Below are 20,295 nucleotides of genomic sequence, written 5' to 3' on the forward strand. Positions count from 1 at the left end.
GGAGGAGAAACCCCTGCGGCGGGCAGAGGAGTTTTTTGGGAAGCCGAGTTGAGCCTGGCGAGACCTGGCATCAGCGATTGCTGTGGAGGTTGTGAGCTGCAACTGAAGAATCAGGGAGCAGCTGGTTAGGAGAGGGCTTCGCTATCTGCAACAAGCAGTGGACATTTGATGGAGATGTGCAATGGAACATTATGGAAAGATGGAAGGGAGACATGCTCCTGACAGACTGAGATGCTGATAAGTAGTTCTTAAATTAGAACTGCTGTGAAGCCACCATGATGGGAACTAGGTACCTGAATGAGTTTTGCATTTATCAACAAACACAAGAAAGCTCTTAAAAGTAAAAACATAAAAAAAAAAAAAGCCAACCCAGCACTCGAGGAGGTTCTACTGGGAAGCTTTTCTGTAATTTTATAGAAGTGTGCTGATCTCAGAAATGTCACTGTTAAGTAACGGGCATTAAAGTGTATTTGGAAAATTACCGATGACATTTACCCATTACCAATTTCTAAGAATAGGTCTTCATTACATAGCCCATAGGCATCCTTGTCAGCTCTGTCTCCCTGCCTGTCCTAGCAAGATAATAAGCAGGGCCTTCACTTCTTCACACTTGTTCATTCGATTCCCAGAAGGAAATGGGTGCCTTCCTACGCCCCATTGTCTTGAGATACCTCCTTGCCATCTGTATTCAACCGTCTCCCCTTAGGGCACAATGCCTCAGGAGAACGGTGGCTGGAGGTGTCCCGTTGTGATTTTCCTAGCGAACAGAATCAACGACACTCCTGTGAAAGGGGAGAAGCATTTCCCCCCGAGGGGAGTAAGGTTGTCTCCTAGCCCTAAGGTCCCTCACATTGTGTTTCATCCCCATTAAAGAACGAGGCGGCACCCCCGACCTTCATTTGTCCGTCATTCTCCTTCAGAGAGGGAAACGAGAAGTGGCCTTCAGCAGCCTACTAAAGCGCTGCCTATTTGGCACCTAATCTTAAATGCTTCGCAAGAACAACCAAGAAGTCACGGACAGCTTTGTGCCTCAGTCACTCGTAGTCCCACTGCAGCTTCTTTCTGGGTCCTGGAGAGTCCTTCCCTCAGCCACCAGGGCCAACCTGTTTCCATTAGAGATGCAGCTTTAGAATTGATGTCAATAAAGAATAAGTAAGTGCAAAAATTACAGCGAGTTTTAAGGTGAATTAACTATGCGTGGGTAGCTCACTGTAGCTGTTCTGTGAAAGCTGCAGAAGGGTGCTCAGACTAGTTTCTCTAGAGCTTGTAGGGATCACAGTCTCAAAGTGTTGCCTATTTGGTAGCACAGCAACAGGAAGGTAAATAGGTTTTATATGTAGAATTGTATATATTTTGCAGTAAAAGTAACTTTAGAAGTTTTGAAATTAGTATTCAAAGCATTTAATGTTTTATGAATTAAATTGATTTAGGCATTGCTAATTTGCTTGTCGCTTTGCTGGTTTAGTGCTTATCTTGTAGTTCTATCGTATGCAATGTTTAAATAAACAAGGACAAACATTTACATTTCTAACACAATACATAAAACGTATACATACTTATCCACAGGATGTGCTGGCAAGTGTCAAAAAAACTGTTTCTGGCCACGACTTACAAAAGGAAAAGAAATAATTACTCAATACACTGAAACTGTACATGTCCAAAAATCTGGAGGAAAAGCCTTGATCAGAATTTGTGTGTGCATGTGGTGTCAAGTGATGCTTTCACTCATGTACCAGGAACTGTTTCCTTACTTCATGTGCTCAGTGTCTGGACAAGTATAAGAAACAAAATCGTTTTTCTTTAAGGGTGTGATGCTGGTAATGTGTTAATCATAGGTTTGGAAAAATAGGTCATGTAAATTCCAGTCTAATGACTGCATCTTTATATTTTTAAGGTTGCCAAAAAAGAGGAAGAGAGAGGTTTTCATTACACTTAAGTCTGATAGCCTCCATTAAACTGCACTGCTACTGGGGTGTTGCTGCTGGCACTTGATGCATGAAACTATGTTCTTTGCCAGTTGTACATATTACAGTATTTGACACCATGAAAATGCCAGACTAATTTGGGTACTGGCAGATTTCTCACTACCACAGTTAATGCTTTAAATAGGGATTTTGGTATCTAGATAATTATAATCACTGTAATAGAGGTTCTTTCAAGTATGTGTGGTTTTGGGGGGGGGGGGTTTGAGTACTCACATAACTTTTTCAAATATAACACAATAACCACTTATTATCTGCTACTGTTTTGGGGTGGGTTTTTTTCATTCTTTTGTCTCTCCTTATGTCTACAAGTTGGCTTGCTTTTACTTGGAGTGGTTTGAACCTATAGCATGTAATCTGTGCTGTTTGGCTCAAGTGTTTAGTCTGGTCTTCTCTGAATGCTTTAACAACAGATTTTCCATTTTAGCTTCTACAATGCTACCTTCTCAAAGTGGAAAAAAGACTTTACCGTGTTGTTGCTTATTAATGCATATTTAATGCATATTGCATTAAAATAGTATTATTACCAGAGTTGGGCCATAAAAAAAAGGACGTCAGTCCCTTTTAATGTTTCTTATTATATACAGCTTAAGTCTGCTCAGCAAATTGTGATTTCCTTTCTTATATGCTCAATTTGTCTTTGAGGGTCTACAGTTAAAAAGATTAGATCACATTTTGATTTGCAGGAACAATTTGCAGCTAAACTTATGGTTTAATGAACATTCTGGTGTGGCAAGAAGATATATTTAATTTTGTCCATTTTACAGACTTCTACTTACAGTAACATGTTGAATATACAATAATAAATACTGTAGGAAAATGCCTGAGAAATTAGGGTGCGTTAAAAATTCATGCCTGCCTGTAGTAAATCTTTACAGTATCTTAACAGAAACTTGAGATACAGTTTTTATCATTATTCAGAATTTTAGTTTGGGCCATTAATATATACAGTCAAAGCCCAAAATTATCATGAGTTTTTCCTTCCTTCAGAGAGGAGAGATGAAAAGAGCTCTCATCTAGTTCCTGCAGAAACCATTTTCATAAAACTTGATTCAGTCCCTCCATGCTATAACCTTTCACTTCCTAACGAGACTGCAACATTCTGTTGCCACCTTCAGGTTTCATTTACCATTGGGGGAAATAAAAAGTGTTAGCTTTTCCCTTTTTTTTATTTTTTAATAGATTTACCTTAATGCTGATTTAAGATGTTTAACTTCACTTCTTCAAATGACTGTGTCTCCAGTTAATATTACTTTGTCCGTGATATTGGAGTTTGTGTTCCTACAAAAGATAACTCTTCCCCCAGCCAGAATTTGATTTCCGAAGTAAAAATTTAATTCCTTAAGTTAAAAAAAAAAAAAAAAAGCGGGGGCAGGGGGGGAAGGAAGGATAGAAATGTTAGAAAAATAAATGTTTGCACACTAACTCACATAACTGTCTCTTTCTTCCACCCCTCTCCAGATTAGTCAAATGCACGGTGATTTGTGGTGGTTTAGCTCCATAAAGGAACTCCACATCTGGCTTCTATACTTGAAATATATTGATCTTCTGTTCCATATAGCTATTGGTTCTGTAGAAACAGTATCACTGCAGTAATGCTAGTTAGTGCATATGTGCATTTTTTCATTCCAAATAGTACACCTTTATTACAACTAAATTAAAATAATGTCTTAATTCCCTTTATGCAGAGTTCTATTTCAGCATTATTTTAAATGGGGAAAAAGTAGTATTTAGATGCAGCAAAAATCTATCTCATGGAGCATTTTTTGCCCACTTAAGACAACAGCAAAAATTCTGCTGATTTCAATAGGATCACATTTTCAGGTGAGCAAGTCACTAATTCCAGCATTACCACTAATGAATTGAGAAGTTACTTAAGAAATCAGTACTTTGATTTGCCAATGTGTCAGTAAACTATCAAAGTAGTTTATAAGGTTACTGCTGAAAGTTAATAGTTCTAATTTTTTTAATTCTCATTTAAAGGCATTCTTAAGCAGCGTATTACTAATCTTCATTTAAAGTACTTGTATTTCAGTGAGATGCTCCAGATACATTACAAAACAGTTATAACATTTCCTTATTATACCTATTATACTAAACATCACCAGAATATACAAACTACAAATATGACTGGGTTTTTGGAAAGCAGATGCAGAGGGATGATGACAATTACTGCCGTAATCTAAGAAGTAAAGAATTCTACTTAATTGTGTCTTCTCAGCAGGCAAAGAATGAGGTCATACTTGTATAGCTGACAGAAGCCTCATTGCTACAAGGCCCTTCTGAATTTGGAATAGGCTCACACTTCAGTTTTGATTTGTGATGAATCTAATTCCTTTATTGGATGTTCTCTGCTATGCTGTTTTTATCAATCTGATACGTCAATTTTCATGGATATCAAAAATCCATCCTGATCTGTTTAAAATGCAGAAAGGAAAAACAAATTATGTTTAATATGCCTCCTTGGCATGCGATAAAAAGTATTAAGCTGACTTCAATTGTAACTGTCATGGTTTTATCTGTTGAATACACTGCCTCTGTTTTTAAAAAAAACTGCAATGATCCTATCCCATGGCAAATTTAATATCAGAGATGTTAGAGATCAGTGTATTTAAGACATGGTGTAAGAACAAGGCTAGTGGAAAAACTGCATTATCTGTATTATTGTAAAAATGTCAGATTTAATTTATATCACTGCAGTAATTAGACCAAGCTTAAGAGAAAAAAAATGAATCATGTTTGACACTTCTGTAACTTTTACCACCACCAAAATGAAATCGACAGCTATGGGGGATCCACTTTATACGTCAGTTAGCTGACATCACTTCTGAAACAAAATGCAACAGCTGTTTAACTACAACATGCAATACCACAGAGTAGGTTAATGGTTACTATCTAGTTTAAATTGTAGGACCTCTGTAAGCAGGATGCTGTTATCTGAACTGGAATTTCAAGAGGATGTGAAGGTTTACTTACTGTTTTTAAAAAAACAGTTGTTGTAAGCTGATCAGTAAAGAGGACATTTCCAAGGAACGGTATCATTAATGGCCTCCATTCATTGGTAAAGCCAGGGCTGTAAGAACAAAACTGCCCCAGGACTGAAAATCTCCAGGTTTCTAATGTGCAAGGTAACTGCCTTCAGGCAGTTGTTGTTAAGAACAGCTGCAGAAGAAATTGTAACTGTGATTGATTTTGAACTGGGCTAAAATTTTCTAGGTTAAGACAGAACTAACATCATTCAAGAATCTGCAGTGAGTCTTCAGCGTTTTATTTTCTTTGGCAAGCTTCTCCTGGGATATCTTACCTAGAGTCAAATCCCTCACATAAGTGATAGGTACTGAATCTGAATCATCCTGTGTTAAGACTTCGTCTTCACTAAGGAAAAAATTGAGCAGAGGCTGAAAGAGAAAAAAGTTCGTTTCTTTTAATTGGAACAATATAACATGTATTAGACACTTAAAATAAACTTATGTTCCTACCTGTTTAATGTCACCATGACAGCATGTAAAAAGTACAAATTACCTTACTCGTATCAGGATTTTATCACATTAAGGTATTCTGTATCACCTAAAGTAATTGTTTTCCTTAGAACAAAACAGATGCATTTCCTCAAATATATTAATTCCCAAGTTTACTTAACGTGACCAAGTCATGCTGAGATGCAGAATTGAACACTCAAAACCAAAAATTTATTGAAGAAGTCAGTCTGACATAAAAAAAAGGAAAAAAACCTATCGGTTATTCTTTTCTTTTGACTATGTAATACTATTTCAAATAAAAATTTGGCTTTTAGTTTATATATTTTCAAATTGTACGGGGTTTGTGATGTTAAAGGTTATCAGTCCATTTCATTTTACTAAAATACTGGAGGCAGCGGGGAAATAATTACAACTTTTCAGTGATTCTAAATAAAACCCAATACTTCCATTGTACTGGAAGTTTTTAGGATGCCTACTGTTTGCTCTGATTTAGAAATTTTAAAATGTTAAAACATTGGACTTTGCCGCAGAATGGAATTTCTAAGTAAATCTAATGTTAAGTATGAGCCAAATTTTAGGCAAGTTTCAATCATCTATTAATGTCACTTGAATGAACAAATGCTTTTACCTGACAAGACAGACTCTACTCTATTGTCTGTACAATTCATTTACCAGAAGTTAATTGCTTGCCAATCATAACTGATTTACAAATCCATTTACCTCACAATGACTGGCCTTCAATTAACAGATGATTAAAACAATGTAAAAATCTATTTTATTTCTTTCCCCAAAGAGTTTCATAGAGGTCTTATCTCCAAGTACATATCCTATCCAGACCTCCAAAATTTTACCGAATTTTCTAATACCACAACTCAATGGTTTCAAAATTCTATTATATATACGTATCTTGCAGGTATCCTGCTTAGTGTCCATTTTCCTCAGTCACCATTTGCTACACAAAAGCTGGGTAGCTACAGCAACCCCTGTGCTTGACGTCTGTCGCAAACATCTGCAAATTACTCCAAATGCTTATAAAAATAGATTAGGGAACTTACTGTGGTTTAAACTCACTAGCACTGATTTATGAATTAAATTTCACGAACCAGTTTCTGAACTTGAATCACTTGTATACTGCGTGTCTTATGTTAAAACAAGAAGCCAAGGAGATAGGGGAAGGGAGCAGGGACTGATGTGCATTTAAAAACAGTTGTATAGACTACCTCTTTTTTTTTTTTTTTTAATAAAGGAAATCCTTTCTTCAGTATGTTATTCTTTGTAACTGTCATGATAGAACCTAATTATTGAGATACGAAACCAACTCCATGGGTATTTGGTCGCTGCTGAATGGCAAATAAGGCTGCCTTTTGCTTTCCTGTAAATTGTGACTCCCCCCCACCCTTAAAATCCACCTATCACTTCTACTTTTTAACATTTCACACCCTCTGTCACTGGAAATGGGGCTACATTCCTTCCCAGTGAATAACACCAGCAACAAAAGAAACTCAAACTTAGAAAGCTGCAGGCAGCAAAGGACCATCTCACAGTTTCAGAGAAAAAATGACAGTCACTCCTTGTAATAGAACAGTCTATAGTTTCTGATTTGTTTGAAGACTAGGTGAAAACTAGTTAGCTGGACCTGCCAAATTTATGACAATTCCAAGTTCAGAGAACTAGAGACTCGGATCTTAATACAAGCTCCACTCCACCCTGCCCTAGCTCCTGACATTCAAATTGGTATCTGTAACCAGATTTAGCTCACACACACAATTCAGGATGGAGCTGAGATAATGTAATTTGGATCTGAGACCATCTACAATAGATGACTTAAAAAACCCAACCCAAACAAAAACCTGAAAACAGTTGATACAACCAGCAGGAAAACATGTTTAAGCTTTCTTCAAATAGATGGTCAAACACTGAACTCTTTCAATTACTTTATTCCTCTGTTTACATTTTCCAAAATCCAGAAGAAAGAACACACTAACTTCAAAGAACACTGAAATGGGAGTAATTAATATTTTCAATTTCTGAGGTATGATTTCTTCTTCTGTACAGTGGTGATGGTTAGGAGAGAACAATGTATACCTCAAAATCAAGTAAGTATTTTATCTTTACATCAGTGTTATGAACTTGCCTATTTCCCAGGTACAAAAAATACACTATATGTACTACACAGTACTGAAGAGTAGAAAATGAAAAAGTTAAATACTCAGCAAAACAAATTGCCAATTTTTCCCTCATTCATACACATGTTGGTAATTATTTTCCTCAACAGCATTAAACAGTTTGTGACTGATGACCCTTAAAGGCAAATGTTTTTGGGCTCTCCTAATTGTTGCTGGTTATACATCTACTTTTCAAATTCAGCAGTGATCAAAGATGCATACAAGTAAATCCCTATCTGGATTATGTTTAAACCTAAGGACTGAATTAGAAAACAAACAACATCCATAATGTAAGCTTGTTTCATTTACCTTTCAACACTCTACACTGTCAGGTTTACCCCTTTGTGGATGGCAAGTTGTGTCTCTCCCAAGTGCAACTGCAGACACTGTCACATACATGTTCTTCCCCAGGCTCAGCAAGAAGACATTTACTAACTATGACAGCATCAAAACACAAGGCAGAACATGTGCATGCGGAAACAAAAGCTCCCAATATATTTTGATGTAGCTCTCCAGTTGACCTGGAACTCCCCTTCAAATGTAAACAGGGGGCAAAAGAAATACACAACAATCTCCTTTTTAACTTTGAACTTTAAAACCATGCTGTTTTTAAAAAATCTTCTTGCAAGTGTGTTCAGCTAGTTTCAGAAAAGATTATTTTTGTACCTTCCGAATAAGCAAAGCCAAAACCAAATTCAAAAGGAGCCTTAATATTAAGTAAATAAGAACTGCAGGTGTAACTAGTTTTAAGATATATAACAGAACATACAATCATATTGTTCTCAGAATTTGATTTCTCCAGTTCAGCTTGATTTTGGAAAAACTGTACTTATGATCACAAATAGATATTTAAAATATCCTTGCAATTCATTCAGGGCTATGTCTTTCACCTTCTTTTACTCTGCAATTTTTGCTTGCTTACGTGAAACTCCCTACATTCTCAACCAGCTGCAGATTCTCTACTACGTATTCATTTTTGCTCCTCCCATTTCTCCTGTTCATTCATACATTTCTTGTGTTCCCATTTCTCATATCTGACAACAGACCAAGGGACAAACCTTTTAAAAAGGAGCAGAGAGACAAACACCAAAATAAGGATTTGGTAAGACAGACGAAGTATTATTGCAAATTTGCTTAAATTCAGGAAACTATAAAGCCCTTGGGTTTTTTTTATTTACGTCAGTGTGTACTTCCTTTAGTATTATTTCTTCCTTGCTCTATGAAGCTGCTACCTTAGGGGATTTAAGGATTTATTGCTACATAATTTTTTTCTCCCCTAGAAGTAATATTGTTCTGTTCTCTCTTACTATATTCAGAATCTGAAAGACTTGTCGACATATTTTTTCATTTACATCTTTTTTACTATGAAGCTGTGTGAGAGAACATAATAGTTACAGTTTTTGAAGAAGGATACAAGCCTAACAGAGCGCATCCAGGCAGTGTCAAGCTAAAGGATACTGAAAATGAGTGAAAAAAATGGTTCACTCAAGTTTTCTTCTCCATGTGCTGGATTAGAGGTAGCTGCTGAGCAGATCTTAAAGGAAGTTTAAAAAATATTGATTAAACATTGATCAATGGTATTCTGTAAGCAAAAACTGAGTAGATCTAAAGTAGTGACTTAAAATGTTCACACGTTGGCTCAAAAGTCTTTGTCTTTTTAATAGTCTCAGATAAAGGAAGTTTACTATTTTAGCATGCTGTGCTTCCCTGAAAATACAAAGTATTAGGTATAAGTGTTCAGTGTCTGGAAGATAAAAGGAACAGTACAGAGATGTACTTAAGAAAGCAAGTGTTTATGTGCTTGATACAGTGTAGTTATAGTCTATTACACAGAGTACACATGAGCTGCCTTGCCAAATTCAGATAGGATATAAATAGTGGTATTAGATGTTGGTGAAATTGTAAGTGGATATGTATCAGTCTACTTTACAAGCAGTAATCCCTCTGCTGGCATTTAATATCATCACCTTCAGTGAACACTTTACCGTCATGGACTTTTTTATATTCCATCATGGAGAATTTTGGTTAGAAATCTGAGTATTGTGAACACATCTTTTGTATTACTAAGCACATTTATCAAGACTATGGATTTCTTATTTCTGTATTTGCTCTTGCCTTGTCTAGCCTACTTCTGACTTTGTTTACTCAATACCTGATATCCTGTCCTCTCTTCAGACACCAATTCATTGTCTGCTTTGCTAAATACCCATTCAAGTACTGGTTCAAATAACCTTAGTTATCTTCTCTGCTGCCAGGTACCTTCAATATAAGAAAACCATCCACTGATACTAAGTATTCCCTGTTGTTGGTTCTTGGATCACTATGTTCTCAGTGTGCTCCTCCGTCATGCTGGCTGATGACCTGCATGGATGCAAACGCCCAGTGCATTAATTGAAGCAGAATCATAAGGATGAAGTGACTGGAACTGCAACAATCCAAAGAAGTAATTTTATTTTTTTTTTTAAATTTAAATGCAAATTGTTCTTTACAAGGGTTTGACATTCCAATTTTGATATTCAAGTTCCCAAATGGTGTAGTGGTGTAATGTTTTAATGATTATCCCCTCAAGCCATTCATAAAACACATTGATCATTAGTTGCTTTCCTAGCAACATAAACCTGTATGATCAACATATTTCCTGACTTTGTTCAAAGGCAAACTGTAATGATTCTATTGCTCACAGAGTCATACCCAAACACTTTGATGCTTCCCTGAGTTTGATAAATCCAACCCCTTTTTAAGCCTCTGAGTAGTACACCACATACCTATCCATCATCGTGAAATGATCCCATCATTACAGTACAGCTCTGAAACTGCACAGCCATTCATCAAACACCTTTCTTTGACCATAATGGTAAATTCCAAGTTCATATTAATTTGTAAAGTTTCATATCATTCTTTTCTTTACTGTGAGCAGCAGACATTATATCTGTGAAAGAATTAGGAACAGCATCATCATAAATACGATCAATACTTTTCTCGAAGGAGTCTCTTAATCAGAATTTGTTAGTACCACACATGTTCTCACTTTTTAACAGATCACAGAACAGGTCTCATCTAATGGGGCAGAGGGAAAGACTCTGGTCATACTGTCTCCCTTCCAGTAGGTAGCTGCCATGGGCTAAATATATTACCAAACTTTCCCAGTTTCCGCCGTGGTATTTCCTCTAAGCAGTCCCACATACTCAGTAGTTCCCCAAATCTGCCTTGTTATTTGAAAAAATACCAAGCAAACATAAAAAGCCATATGTACTATTATAACTACAGGTAACTGCAGATTTCCTTGTAGCCTGGCTCAGGGAAAAAAAAATCTAGGAAGGACTTTACAGAATGGAAAAGCTGAATTTGAAAGGGACTCCTTTTAACTGACCTACCATTGACAACATAATGCTTTTTGTCACAACTGCTTCTGCTGTACAGCAAGTATTAGAGAACCACTAAAAGGCTAATGAAAAATATAGGCTATTCTTGAGTGTGCCATAAATAAAATAACTTCACTTAATTAATAAAAATAGAATATAAGCTAACTTCATGCTTAATAGTCTAGCTACAGAGACTGTTCATAAATTCAGTTACCTGGGATCAAATTTATCCAGTCACAACCCACCCAATAGAAACTGGAAAAATTTGAAAAATAACTGATCCATCCATAGCTTCCCTATAAAAGCCTGAAAAAAACATTTCACCTCAAAAGTAGCAAGATTTGCCTGGTAAAACGTTTAATTTCTGCTGTAGCAACTTATGAATGTGACTTCTGAGAAATTATTGATAGTGACAGAAAGAAAATTGAAGCTTTTGAGATGTGGTGCAAGCAAAGTCTCTTGCATATCTCCTGGACAGAAAAGATGATAAATGCTCATATTAAATATATTACTGGAGAAAAGTAGACTTGGTTGTCAGAAATGAATAGGTGTAAATGTATGTGCTTTGGACACATCAGGAGTAGAGATGGAAATAACCTTGAGAATGTACTTATGGAGTGAATGTTGACAAGCCATCATAATAGAGAGCAGCTAGGAAGGAGTGGGATAGATAACACACAGTAGGCTGCTGTGACTTTAGTTTCTGAATGCTCAAAACTAGCAAGAGATCAAGGAGGCTTCTAAAAATCCTATGAAATCACCAATGTGCAGGTGCCAATAAATTAATTTTACTTCACTTGCAAGCACAGAAAACAAATGCAATTGTTCTGTCAATACAGTATTTTACAAATTACAAGTGTATTTGCAAGTATATATTTTTTCACAATGGCTTAAATATATTGACAATGACAATCCTTGTCATTTCTGAACATGCCTTGATACCACAAAAGCCCAGTGGCAAGTATAACTGTCTCTGCAAGTATAGCTGTCTCTGAAGAATAGCCACAAGCAGGTTGAAAGCTGGTGGGTAAGAATTAGAGACGGAGGCAACAAAGGGAACCTTGTGCCTGATCAAGGGGAGCCTATTGACAAAGGCTTCTTACTCCAGCTTCAGGAGGCATCGTGCTCACAGGCTCTCATCCTGCTGCAGGACTTCAACTACCCCGACATCCACTGGAAAATAGCATGCCAATCTGTTGGTAACCCAGAGGCTCCTGGAATGCCTTGAGGATTACTTCTTAAGCCAGGTAATAAACTGCCCTACCAGAAAGGATGCAATACTGGACCTGATGGTCACCAATGCAAGTGAGCTAATCGGTGATGCCAAGATTAGAGGCAGCCTGGGCTGCAGTGATCATGCCCTGGTGGAGTTTGCAGTCCTGAGGGATATGGGTCAGGCAAAGCCAGAACCATGAATTTTTGGAAAGCAACCTTCCAACCATTCAAGGAATTAGTCAATACGACCCCCTGGGAAACTGCCCTCAGGGACAAGGGAGCAGAACAGAGCTGTCAGATCTTTAAGGACACTTTCCACAAAGCGCAAGAGTTCTTGATCCCCAGGTGTAAGATATCAGGCAGGGAAGGCAAGAGACTGGCATGGCTGAATCCAGACCTGCTGGTCAAACTGAAAGGCAAGAAGGGAATGTGTAGACAGTGGAAGCAGGGTCAGGTATCCTGGAAAAAGTATAGGGACGCTGCCCAGTTGTGTAGGGATAGGCTCAGGAAGGCCAAGGTGCAGATGGACCTGAACTTGGCAAGGGATGCAAAGAATAAGAAGAGCTTCTACAGGTATGGCAGCCACAAAAGCAAGGTCAAAGAAAGTGTACCTCCCTGATGAGCAAGACTGGCAAGCTGTTAACAACAAACAAGAAGAAGGCTGAAGTACTCAGCAACTTTACTGCCACAGTCTTCACTGGCAACCTCTCTTCTCACACCTCTTGAGTGGATGGACTGTAAGACAGGGACTGGGGGAGCAAAGTCCCTCCCACTGTGAGAGAAGATCAGTTTCGTGACCACCCAAGTAAGTAACCTGAACATACATACATCTATGGGACCTGATTGATGAGATGCATCCCAGAGCCCTGAGGGAATTGGTTGATGTAGTTGCCAAGCCACTCTCCATGATATTTGAAAAGTCATGGCAGTCAGGTGAAATCCCTGGTGACTGGAAAAAGCGATGCATTGCACCCATTTTTAAAAAAAGTAGAAAGGAGGACCCTGAGAACTACTGACCTGTCAACCTCACATCTGTACCTGCAAAGGTCATGGAACCGATCTTCCTAGAAGCTATGCTAAGGCACACGTAGGACAGAGACGTGATTTGAGACAACCAGCATGGCCTCACCAAGGGCAAGTGATCCCTGACCAACCTCACGGCATGGCGTTCTATGATGGAGTGAAAATAGTGACCAGCAGGTTGAAGGAGGTGATTCTCCCCCTTTACTCTGCTCTCATGAGACCCCACCTGGAGCACTGTGTTCAGCTCTGGGCCCCTCCAACTTAAGAAGGACACGGACCTGTTGGAATGAGTCCAGAGGAGGGCCACAAAGGTGATCAGAGGGCTGGAGCACCTCTCCTATGAAGACAGGCTGGGAGACTTGGGGTTGTTCAGCCTGGAGAAGGGAAGGCCTTGGAGAGACCTTATTGTGGCCTTCCGGTACCTAAAGGGGGCTTATAACAAAGGTGGGGACACACTTTTTAGCAGGGTCTGTAGCGATAGGACAAGGGGTGATAGTTTTAAACTGAAAGAAGGTAGATTTAGATCAGACGTAAGGAAGGAATACTCCGTGATGAGGGCGATGAGACACTGGAATAGGTTTCCCAGAGAGGTGGTAGATGCCCCATCCCTGGAAACTTTCAAGGTCAGGTTAGATGAGCAACCTGATCTAGTTGGAGATGTCCCTGCTCACTGCAGGGCGGCTGGACTATATGACCTTTAAAGGTCCTTTCCACCCCAAACTATTCTACAATTCTATGACAACTAACCCTATCTCCAAACATTACTCAGAATAATGACATTTTCGGACAGCACAGGAGAAAGCCCTCCTTACCAAAACCAGAGCAAAATAATATTTAGCGAGATTATGTCTAGGGATCAGTTTCAAAGGAGTGTATCACCCATATAGTGTTTGGTCCTTCCCTTTATTCAGAACTGGTAATACTCCATGAAAGGTCAGCAAGCTGTGGGACTCCTGTCTTTGAAGGAAGTACTTCGTGTCTCCACCTGATTGTCTTCTTGAGGTAATACAAGTCCTCCACCCTCTTACAGGTTTTGCTTTGTCAATGTAGGACATGGGAGAAACATGTAAGTCCCTGGTTTTGGGACAAAACACACTTCTTGGTGTATTCTTAGATGAGAGTAATTTCACTGCCAACACTCTCTGGCATGGGACACTTCTGGAGCTTTTTATGGCAATGCACATTGTGAAGAAACCCATTTTTGTCCTACATTAACTTACAACAGATGTAAAGTACATCAATTCTTTTATAAAAATAGGTAGTTAAAACAATTAGGTGCTGTTGTCAAAGATATGTTACACTGCAAAGTTTTAATTAGAAACCTCAGGGATATCCCTGAAGATCCAGTGCAGCAAACTTAATATATTTTTAACTGAAGGAGCCAAGTGCAACTGCATGGGTGAGAGAATCAACAAAGAGGAGAGACAACCAGAAACAAGGAGTAATACCAAAGTCAAAAAGTTGAGAGAAAACTTCCGTGCAAAACTGAAGACTAGGAATTATTTTCCAGTGTTTGGTTATTACTGAGTTCAGAAGAACTGGTGTATTGCAGGGAAAAATGTGTATCATTGTCAAAATAAATAGGCTTTCATAATGAGGAAAAAAAAAGCATTCATGATTAGGAAGCAACTGGCGAGAAAGCAACCTGCTAGGTACCAAAAATGGCTAAATGCTAGAGCTGAAAACAAGTAATTAAGCTTCCCCCCCCCCCCCCCGACCTGTTTTGAGTGTGACTTAAAAAATTCAATAGCGAAGGACCACGCTCCACCACCTGGTTCTGCAAAGCAGACGCTTTCAAGAGCATAGCTATTATTAGGAAGACAAGTGCTTTCCTAACCCACCAGATAGGATTTCTTACTTGTCTGCCCAGCTGACTGACAGATATGACATATTCTGCAGTTCCTGACACACTGTTGTGTCTTAATACAACTATTTAGTTCTTGGTCATTACTACTATCCATGCTTACAGTACTAACAAAGACCTTAGGGCAACCATTAAGCTGTTCCTGAAAACATGTGTGCATAGCTTAATTTAATCAACATGAATTAAAGGATTTTCTGTGCTTAAAGGAATCACTCCATACTCTCTTCTGCCTCACCTGAAAGCCATTTTGTTCTGAAAACCTTGTGCTGTGTTATTTCCTCTACTAGTAAACTCACCACATTCTCCTTTTCTTGGCATTTTCCTCTAACCTCTCCTGATATGATGCAGAGAAAGCAGCACCCTGCAAGCCTGCCTCACAAGAGTGTTCAGCACCCTTTATTTCAGTCTGCTTATAAATTACATTTGTAATGGTAATCTAATATATATTAAGAAACAAACAAATAACAAACAGATTGGAGTAAATACATTCCAATAAAAACAATGGGAGTAAAAGTAAATAAATTCCAACAGAAATCTGTCCTGGTAGGAACTCAATAAGATCTGAGCAAAGACTAAAGGACTGGGTCTTATTATTAGACAGAGCCATCCATTAAAACTCAAGGGATCATGTGAACCTGGCTACAGCTGTACAAGAAGCAGAGTTCAAGTCAGATCTCAGCTGCCTGCTTAAATTAGAAGGGTGAAGGTCAAACAAGCAAAGGCAACAAACCAGACACTCGCAGCTGTAATCATATCTGCAAGCAGATTTCAGGACTATTCAGATTAAGAGTACCACAGGTCAGATTATCTGAAGCTTTTATGTTAGCACATTCTGAAAATGCCACAAATATATTCAAGCTAATTGGCAGTTAAGTGTTCATTCATACATCCCTTAATTGGGTGTGATATCAGAACCACACGTTTTGTTTTAGCCCTTTAGAATTTCAAATGGTGTAGAAGTACAAATCCTGCTGCTCCTCTTCTGAGAGATGGGACCATTGCCTAATCATCCCATGATTACAGAATTTGCACCTACTCTCTCAACCACTTTGCGGATCGCAATTTGTCCAAGACTCATTCAAAACACCATATATCTGAGTAACAGTGTCCAAATTAATGGCTATCCTGAAAGTGCTCTGACAGTTTTATACCAATACGCTGGCAAAATACTCCTGCTGTGGGCCTAGAGTGCATCTGTAAGGTTATGTTGATACCAGAACTTACAGTCAGACAGCAAATTATAGCAGGAATTGAACAGCCTACCAGCAGAGACTGCACCTACGTTTAATGGCTAAGGACTCCCAACAACATTGACACTGAGGAGTGGTCAAAGTTTCCATAGTGCTGACTAATCACTACCTGTGAAAGCAGAAATCTATGTGAACCTCTCCTAGATACTCAGCTTTCTACTGATGTATTTCAGGACTTTTTCTGTATTATGCTGCAGATACAAGTTCCCAAGGATTAAAAATCTGTGAACACTACTCCACAGTAATTTCTAACTTCACTATTTATCTGAAGTCTGCAAGAAGAGAAAGTTATCTTGGTCTACAATCATGAGTACTCCAGTGTAGGGCTTCACAAACAACTTGCTCACAATGAAATACAATTTTAATTGAATGAGCAAACTGGCTGGCACTTTCAAGTGAAAACTTCGAACTGTCACATCTAACTATGAGTTAGTTTCAATGTACAAATACCTTAGAATGCAAGAGTTACTCTTCTGGAGAAAATAAAAGTGACTACAAGTGCATACTAGAGGCTCTGTACTGTGTTTGTCATTAGACTAAAAGCCAGTTGTGGGAGTGCAGCCCTTTACCTCTTCATTCTTATTCCTACTTCATGACTTGTTGTATAAAAATTTCTAGGTAAAGATGGTGTCTGTGAAAAACTTGTAACCACAAGATTACAAGAAAATATTATGACATCGTAGGTCCTATTAATGATATACATAAAATACTGCTTTTCACTAACAATGAAATAATACTTGAAAATAAACAAAAACCAGGAAGTTCAGAGACTTAGGTGAAATTTCTAGAATATAACACCCGTAGCAATACTTCAATTCTGCCCAAAGAGAAGTCTGCCTAACATCTTCCTAGCTTTATGCTTGGGTCATAAAAAACCTCAGGAAAGGTCACTTTAGATTTATTTCTTGCATCATTTTTACTAACTTACATTCTCTCTTTTTCTGTTTTAATTGAAGACCACTCATATAGATGTTTGATACATACTTTCTTTTTTTAGTTACAGAATAATCTTCTAGGATTTGCTTCTGATTTATTGTGTTAATACAAGTGTATTAAAAATAGGGAATCTATCCCAGATTAGTTGTTTATATTAGTCATCTGATTTGGGAAGCAAAGTACCTAATATAACAAGTGTAAAGTTAAAACCTCCAAATTCATTAAAATACAGTAGTTCTGATAGTACATATTATTTAGCGACAGAGTTGATAGCTAGTCTGGTACTTCAGCTCTAAGGCAAATCTAAATGGCCACTGAAGTTTGGATTAGGAAAAGGATTAAATGCTTGATGTTGGCCTTATTTGTTTATTAAATCAGCACAACCTTGTTAAAATTGAACTGTGTATCCCACTTTTACAGTCACCTGTCCATTGAGAACACCCCAATCCATCGATCCTTATGCCTGGACAGAATCATTTTATCTAAGCCTGGACACAGAACCTGATTTAAATGCTTTGTCTGGGAACACCCTTCTGGGTTTCCAAATCAATATCAGATACCCTGAGTGTTTCTTGCAACTCTCAGCCTATAACCCTTCTGAGCGGGTTTCACAGAGGCTATGGAGGTTCAAGGCTTTAAGTCCCCTAGGACAACACTGCAGTGAGACAAGGAACACAGGTGCAGGAGAGCAATTTCTTACCCACGTGCTATTACACCAGAAGTAGCACCAGAGAACTCCTCAGTCTTTGTGTGTTTTCCTCCCACACTTTGTAAATCTGGAATTTGGCATACTTCACCATAATCTGATTTACCCCTTTCCATCCCCTCAGCCTCCTGCATCTCTACTGGGTGACTGGCAGGCCATGCCAGCCCCCCTGCTGGGCCCCTGCAAGGCCCATCACACATGCACAGCTCCTATGGAAAAACCCATCCCTCCATGCAGATTGGTCCCAGCCTCCTGCCTTTAATTTGGCTCTATAGAAAATTTGTTAAGAGATTTTCAAAACTGAGACAAATGATGCTTTTAGCTGGTTCGAGTAACCAAGAATAGTCAGCTGATCATCCTAAATTAGTCTTCATCAGTTAAAAGTCATCTTCTTTCAGTTGTCATGCACCTTCTCTGAGCAGGGCGAGCATCTGGAAAACACATTATAGCCACCTATACTCAGACATGCAGGGCACATAATGCAGATTCAAAACAGACAGATATATCCCACTTTGCTACTGACTTTCCAGACATACCCCATCTCTTCGAAATATGGAAGATTATTAAATTACAAATACATTTTGCACGAAAGGATTTCCTGAGCTGGCTAGCGAGGACTCCCTCAGTCTGCATGTTCAAGCTTCTCCTGAAGATTTATAACTAAATTAACGTTTGAGAAACGCATCTGCCAACAACGAGGAAGAAAAATTTGGACGTCGAGGCCGCTCTCGCTCTTCCCCCACCGCCTGCCTGCAGCAAGGCCGCCCGCCCCTGCCCGCCACAGCGCCCGTGCCACCCCGCACACCGCTGCCCCCGTGTCCCGATGTACCACGCCGGCCAGGCCTCGCCACCCGGTGGGACCAGGCAGACGAGACCAGCGCAGCCATGAGCAGCCCGGCTCCGTGAAAAAGCACAAACATGCCGCTCCCCCTCCCGCACACGGCGCTGCCGCCCTGCAGCCGGGAACCCGGCGGCCCCCTCCCCGGCGCCATCCCGGCAGCCGGCCTCACGCCGCCCAGGCATCGCCCTCGCAGCCGGCCGGCGCCCGCTCCGCCGCCCAGGAGCAGCGCCCCACGGGGTCGGCGCTGGGCCGGAGAGCGGCCCTCAGGCCGCCGCCCGCCCGGCCCGGCCGCTCCGGGGGTTTTGGCGCCAAGCGGGAGGCAGCGCTGCTGCGGCCGTGCCCGGCACTGCCCGCCGCCGCCCTGCGAGGAGCTCGGCGAGGTTAGAGACTTACTGGCCGGCCTCGCCCCTGCCCCGGGGCTGGGGCTGGGGGATCCTGGCTGGGCGGCGCTGCGGGCCCGGCCCCAGGCCCGAGGGCGGGCGGGCAAGGGGAGGGGGGCGGCGCGGAGCCTCCTCCCGGGCTGTTCTTCCCCGGCCGGACGGAGAGCGGCACTGTGTCCCCGCGGCGCACGCTCCGCCGGAGCCTCCCCCTTCTCCCCAGCCACCGCCGCCGCTGCCGCCACCGAGCAGCTTCCCCCTCCCCCCACCCCTCCCCGACCAGGAGCCGCCGCCGCACCGCGGAGCAGGGAGGCGGCGGGAGCAGCGAGGGCAGCGGCCGGCGGGGGTGGCGGAGAAGCAGCGAGGACCACCCGGCACGGAGGCTACTCAATGCTGCACCTTCCGGAGCTGCATGAGGTAAAGGCGGCTCCGGGTCCCGCTTCCCTCCGTCCCCGCTCCCCCCCTTTCCGTCGCCCGCGGCCGGCGGGGGTGTGTGCGCGGAGCCGGGGGGTTGGGGGGCTCTTTGTGGGCCCGGCCGGGTGCGGGGCGGCGGAGCGAGGAGGGGCTGCGGGGCGAGGGGCTGAGGGGACATGAAGTTGCGGGAACAAATGGAAAGTGGAGAGTGGCCTGGCCCCCTCCCCGGGGGGGCTCCCGCCGCCGCGGGGGGGCCGGGCGGGGGGCTCGGCGCCGGGCGGGGGGGGCCGGCGGGGGTGTTTTGTTTGCGCTCGCCGCCGCCTCCCTCCCTCCCTCCCCCCTCTCCTGTTGGTTTCTCTGCCTCCTGATAGTTTTGAGGCCTAACTGTTTAGGCCTCGTCTCCCGGCTCCGGGGCCGGCGTGCCGGCTCCGGGGCCCTCCCCGGGGCCGGGAATCGCACCGCCTGGCCCCCCTTCGGGGCGTAGCGGGCCCTCGGCCCCGGGGCATCCTTCGATCGAGCCCGAAATTTCGTCGTAAAACCGTCAGCTCCGAACTATTGGTGTTGGGCTGGAGCAGCCCCGCAATGAAAGGAGGCGCCGGAGGGGAATGGAGGGGCTGGAGTTGCGGGGGGTGGCGGCGGCGGCGGTCAGGGCCTCGCTCCAGCGCGCCTGGGGCGGGAGGA

At 41.4% G+C, this 20,295-nt stretch overlaps 1 protein-coding gene and 1 long non-coding RNA gene across 6 annotated transcripts in view; one reads left to right on the forward strand and one right to left on the reverse strand.

Annotated features, from left to right (window-relative positions):
- Positions 1-6: 6 nt before the first annotated feature.
- Positions 7-19,210, reverse strand: LOC129783892 (uncharacterized). 4 transcript variants are annotated; one of them, XR_008745982.1, is made up of 4 exons: positions 10,392-19,210; positions 9,886-9,987; positions 3,171-3,263; positions 7-1,103 (listed from the first exon to the last, which is right to left on the reverse strand). It is a non-coding gene; the product is annotated as an uncharacterized LOC129783892 (long non-coding RNA). The 4 variants fall into 4 exon arrangements; XR_008745983.1 differs by lacking the exon at positions 3,171-3,263; XR_008745981.1 differs by having other exon boundaries at positions 9,886-19,210.
- Positions 19,211-19,258: 48 nt separating this feature from the next.
- PDS5A (PDS5 cohesin associated factor A) overlaps positions 19,259-20,295 on the forward strand; it is an 85,952-nt gene continuing 84,915 nt past the window's right edge. Inside the window, exon 1 of one of the 2 annotated variants that reach the window (XM_055796979.1) lies at positions 19,259-19,617. In XM_055796979.1, coding sequence (XP_055652954.1) covers positions 19,591-19,617 — 27 coding nt within the window. In that variant the 5' untranslated portion in view covers positions 19,259-19,590. The remainder of the gene's footprint in view (positions 19,618-20,295) is intronic. The other variant, XM_055796978.1, reaches the window with a different exon arrangement.

The sequence above is a fragment of the Falco peregrinus genome, chromosome 2 (genome assembly GCF_023634155.1).
Source record: "Falco peregrinus isolate bFalPer1 chromosome 2, bFalPer1.pri, whole genome shotgun sequence".
Taxonomy (NCBI): domain Eukaryota; kingdom Metazoa; phylum Chordata; class Aves; order Falconiformes; family Falconidae; genus Falco; species Falco peregrinus.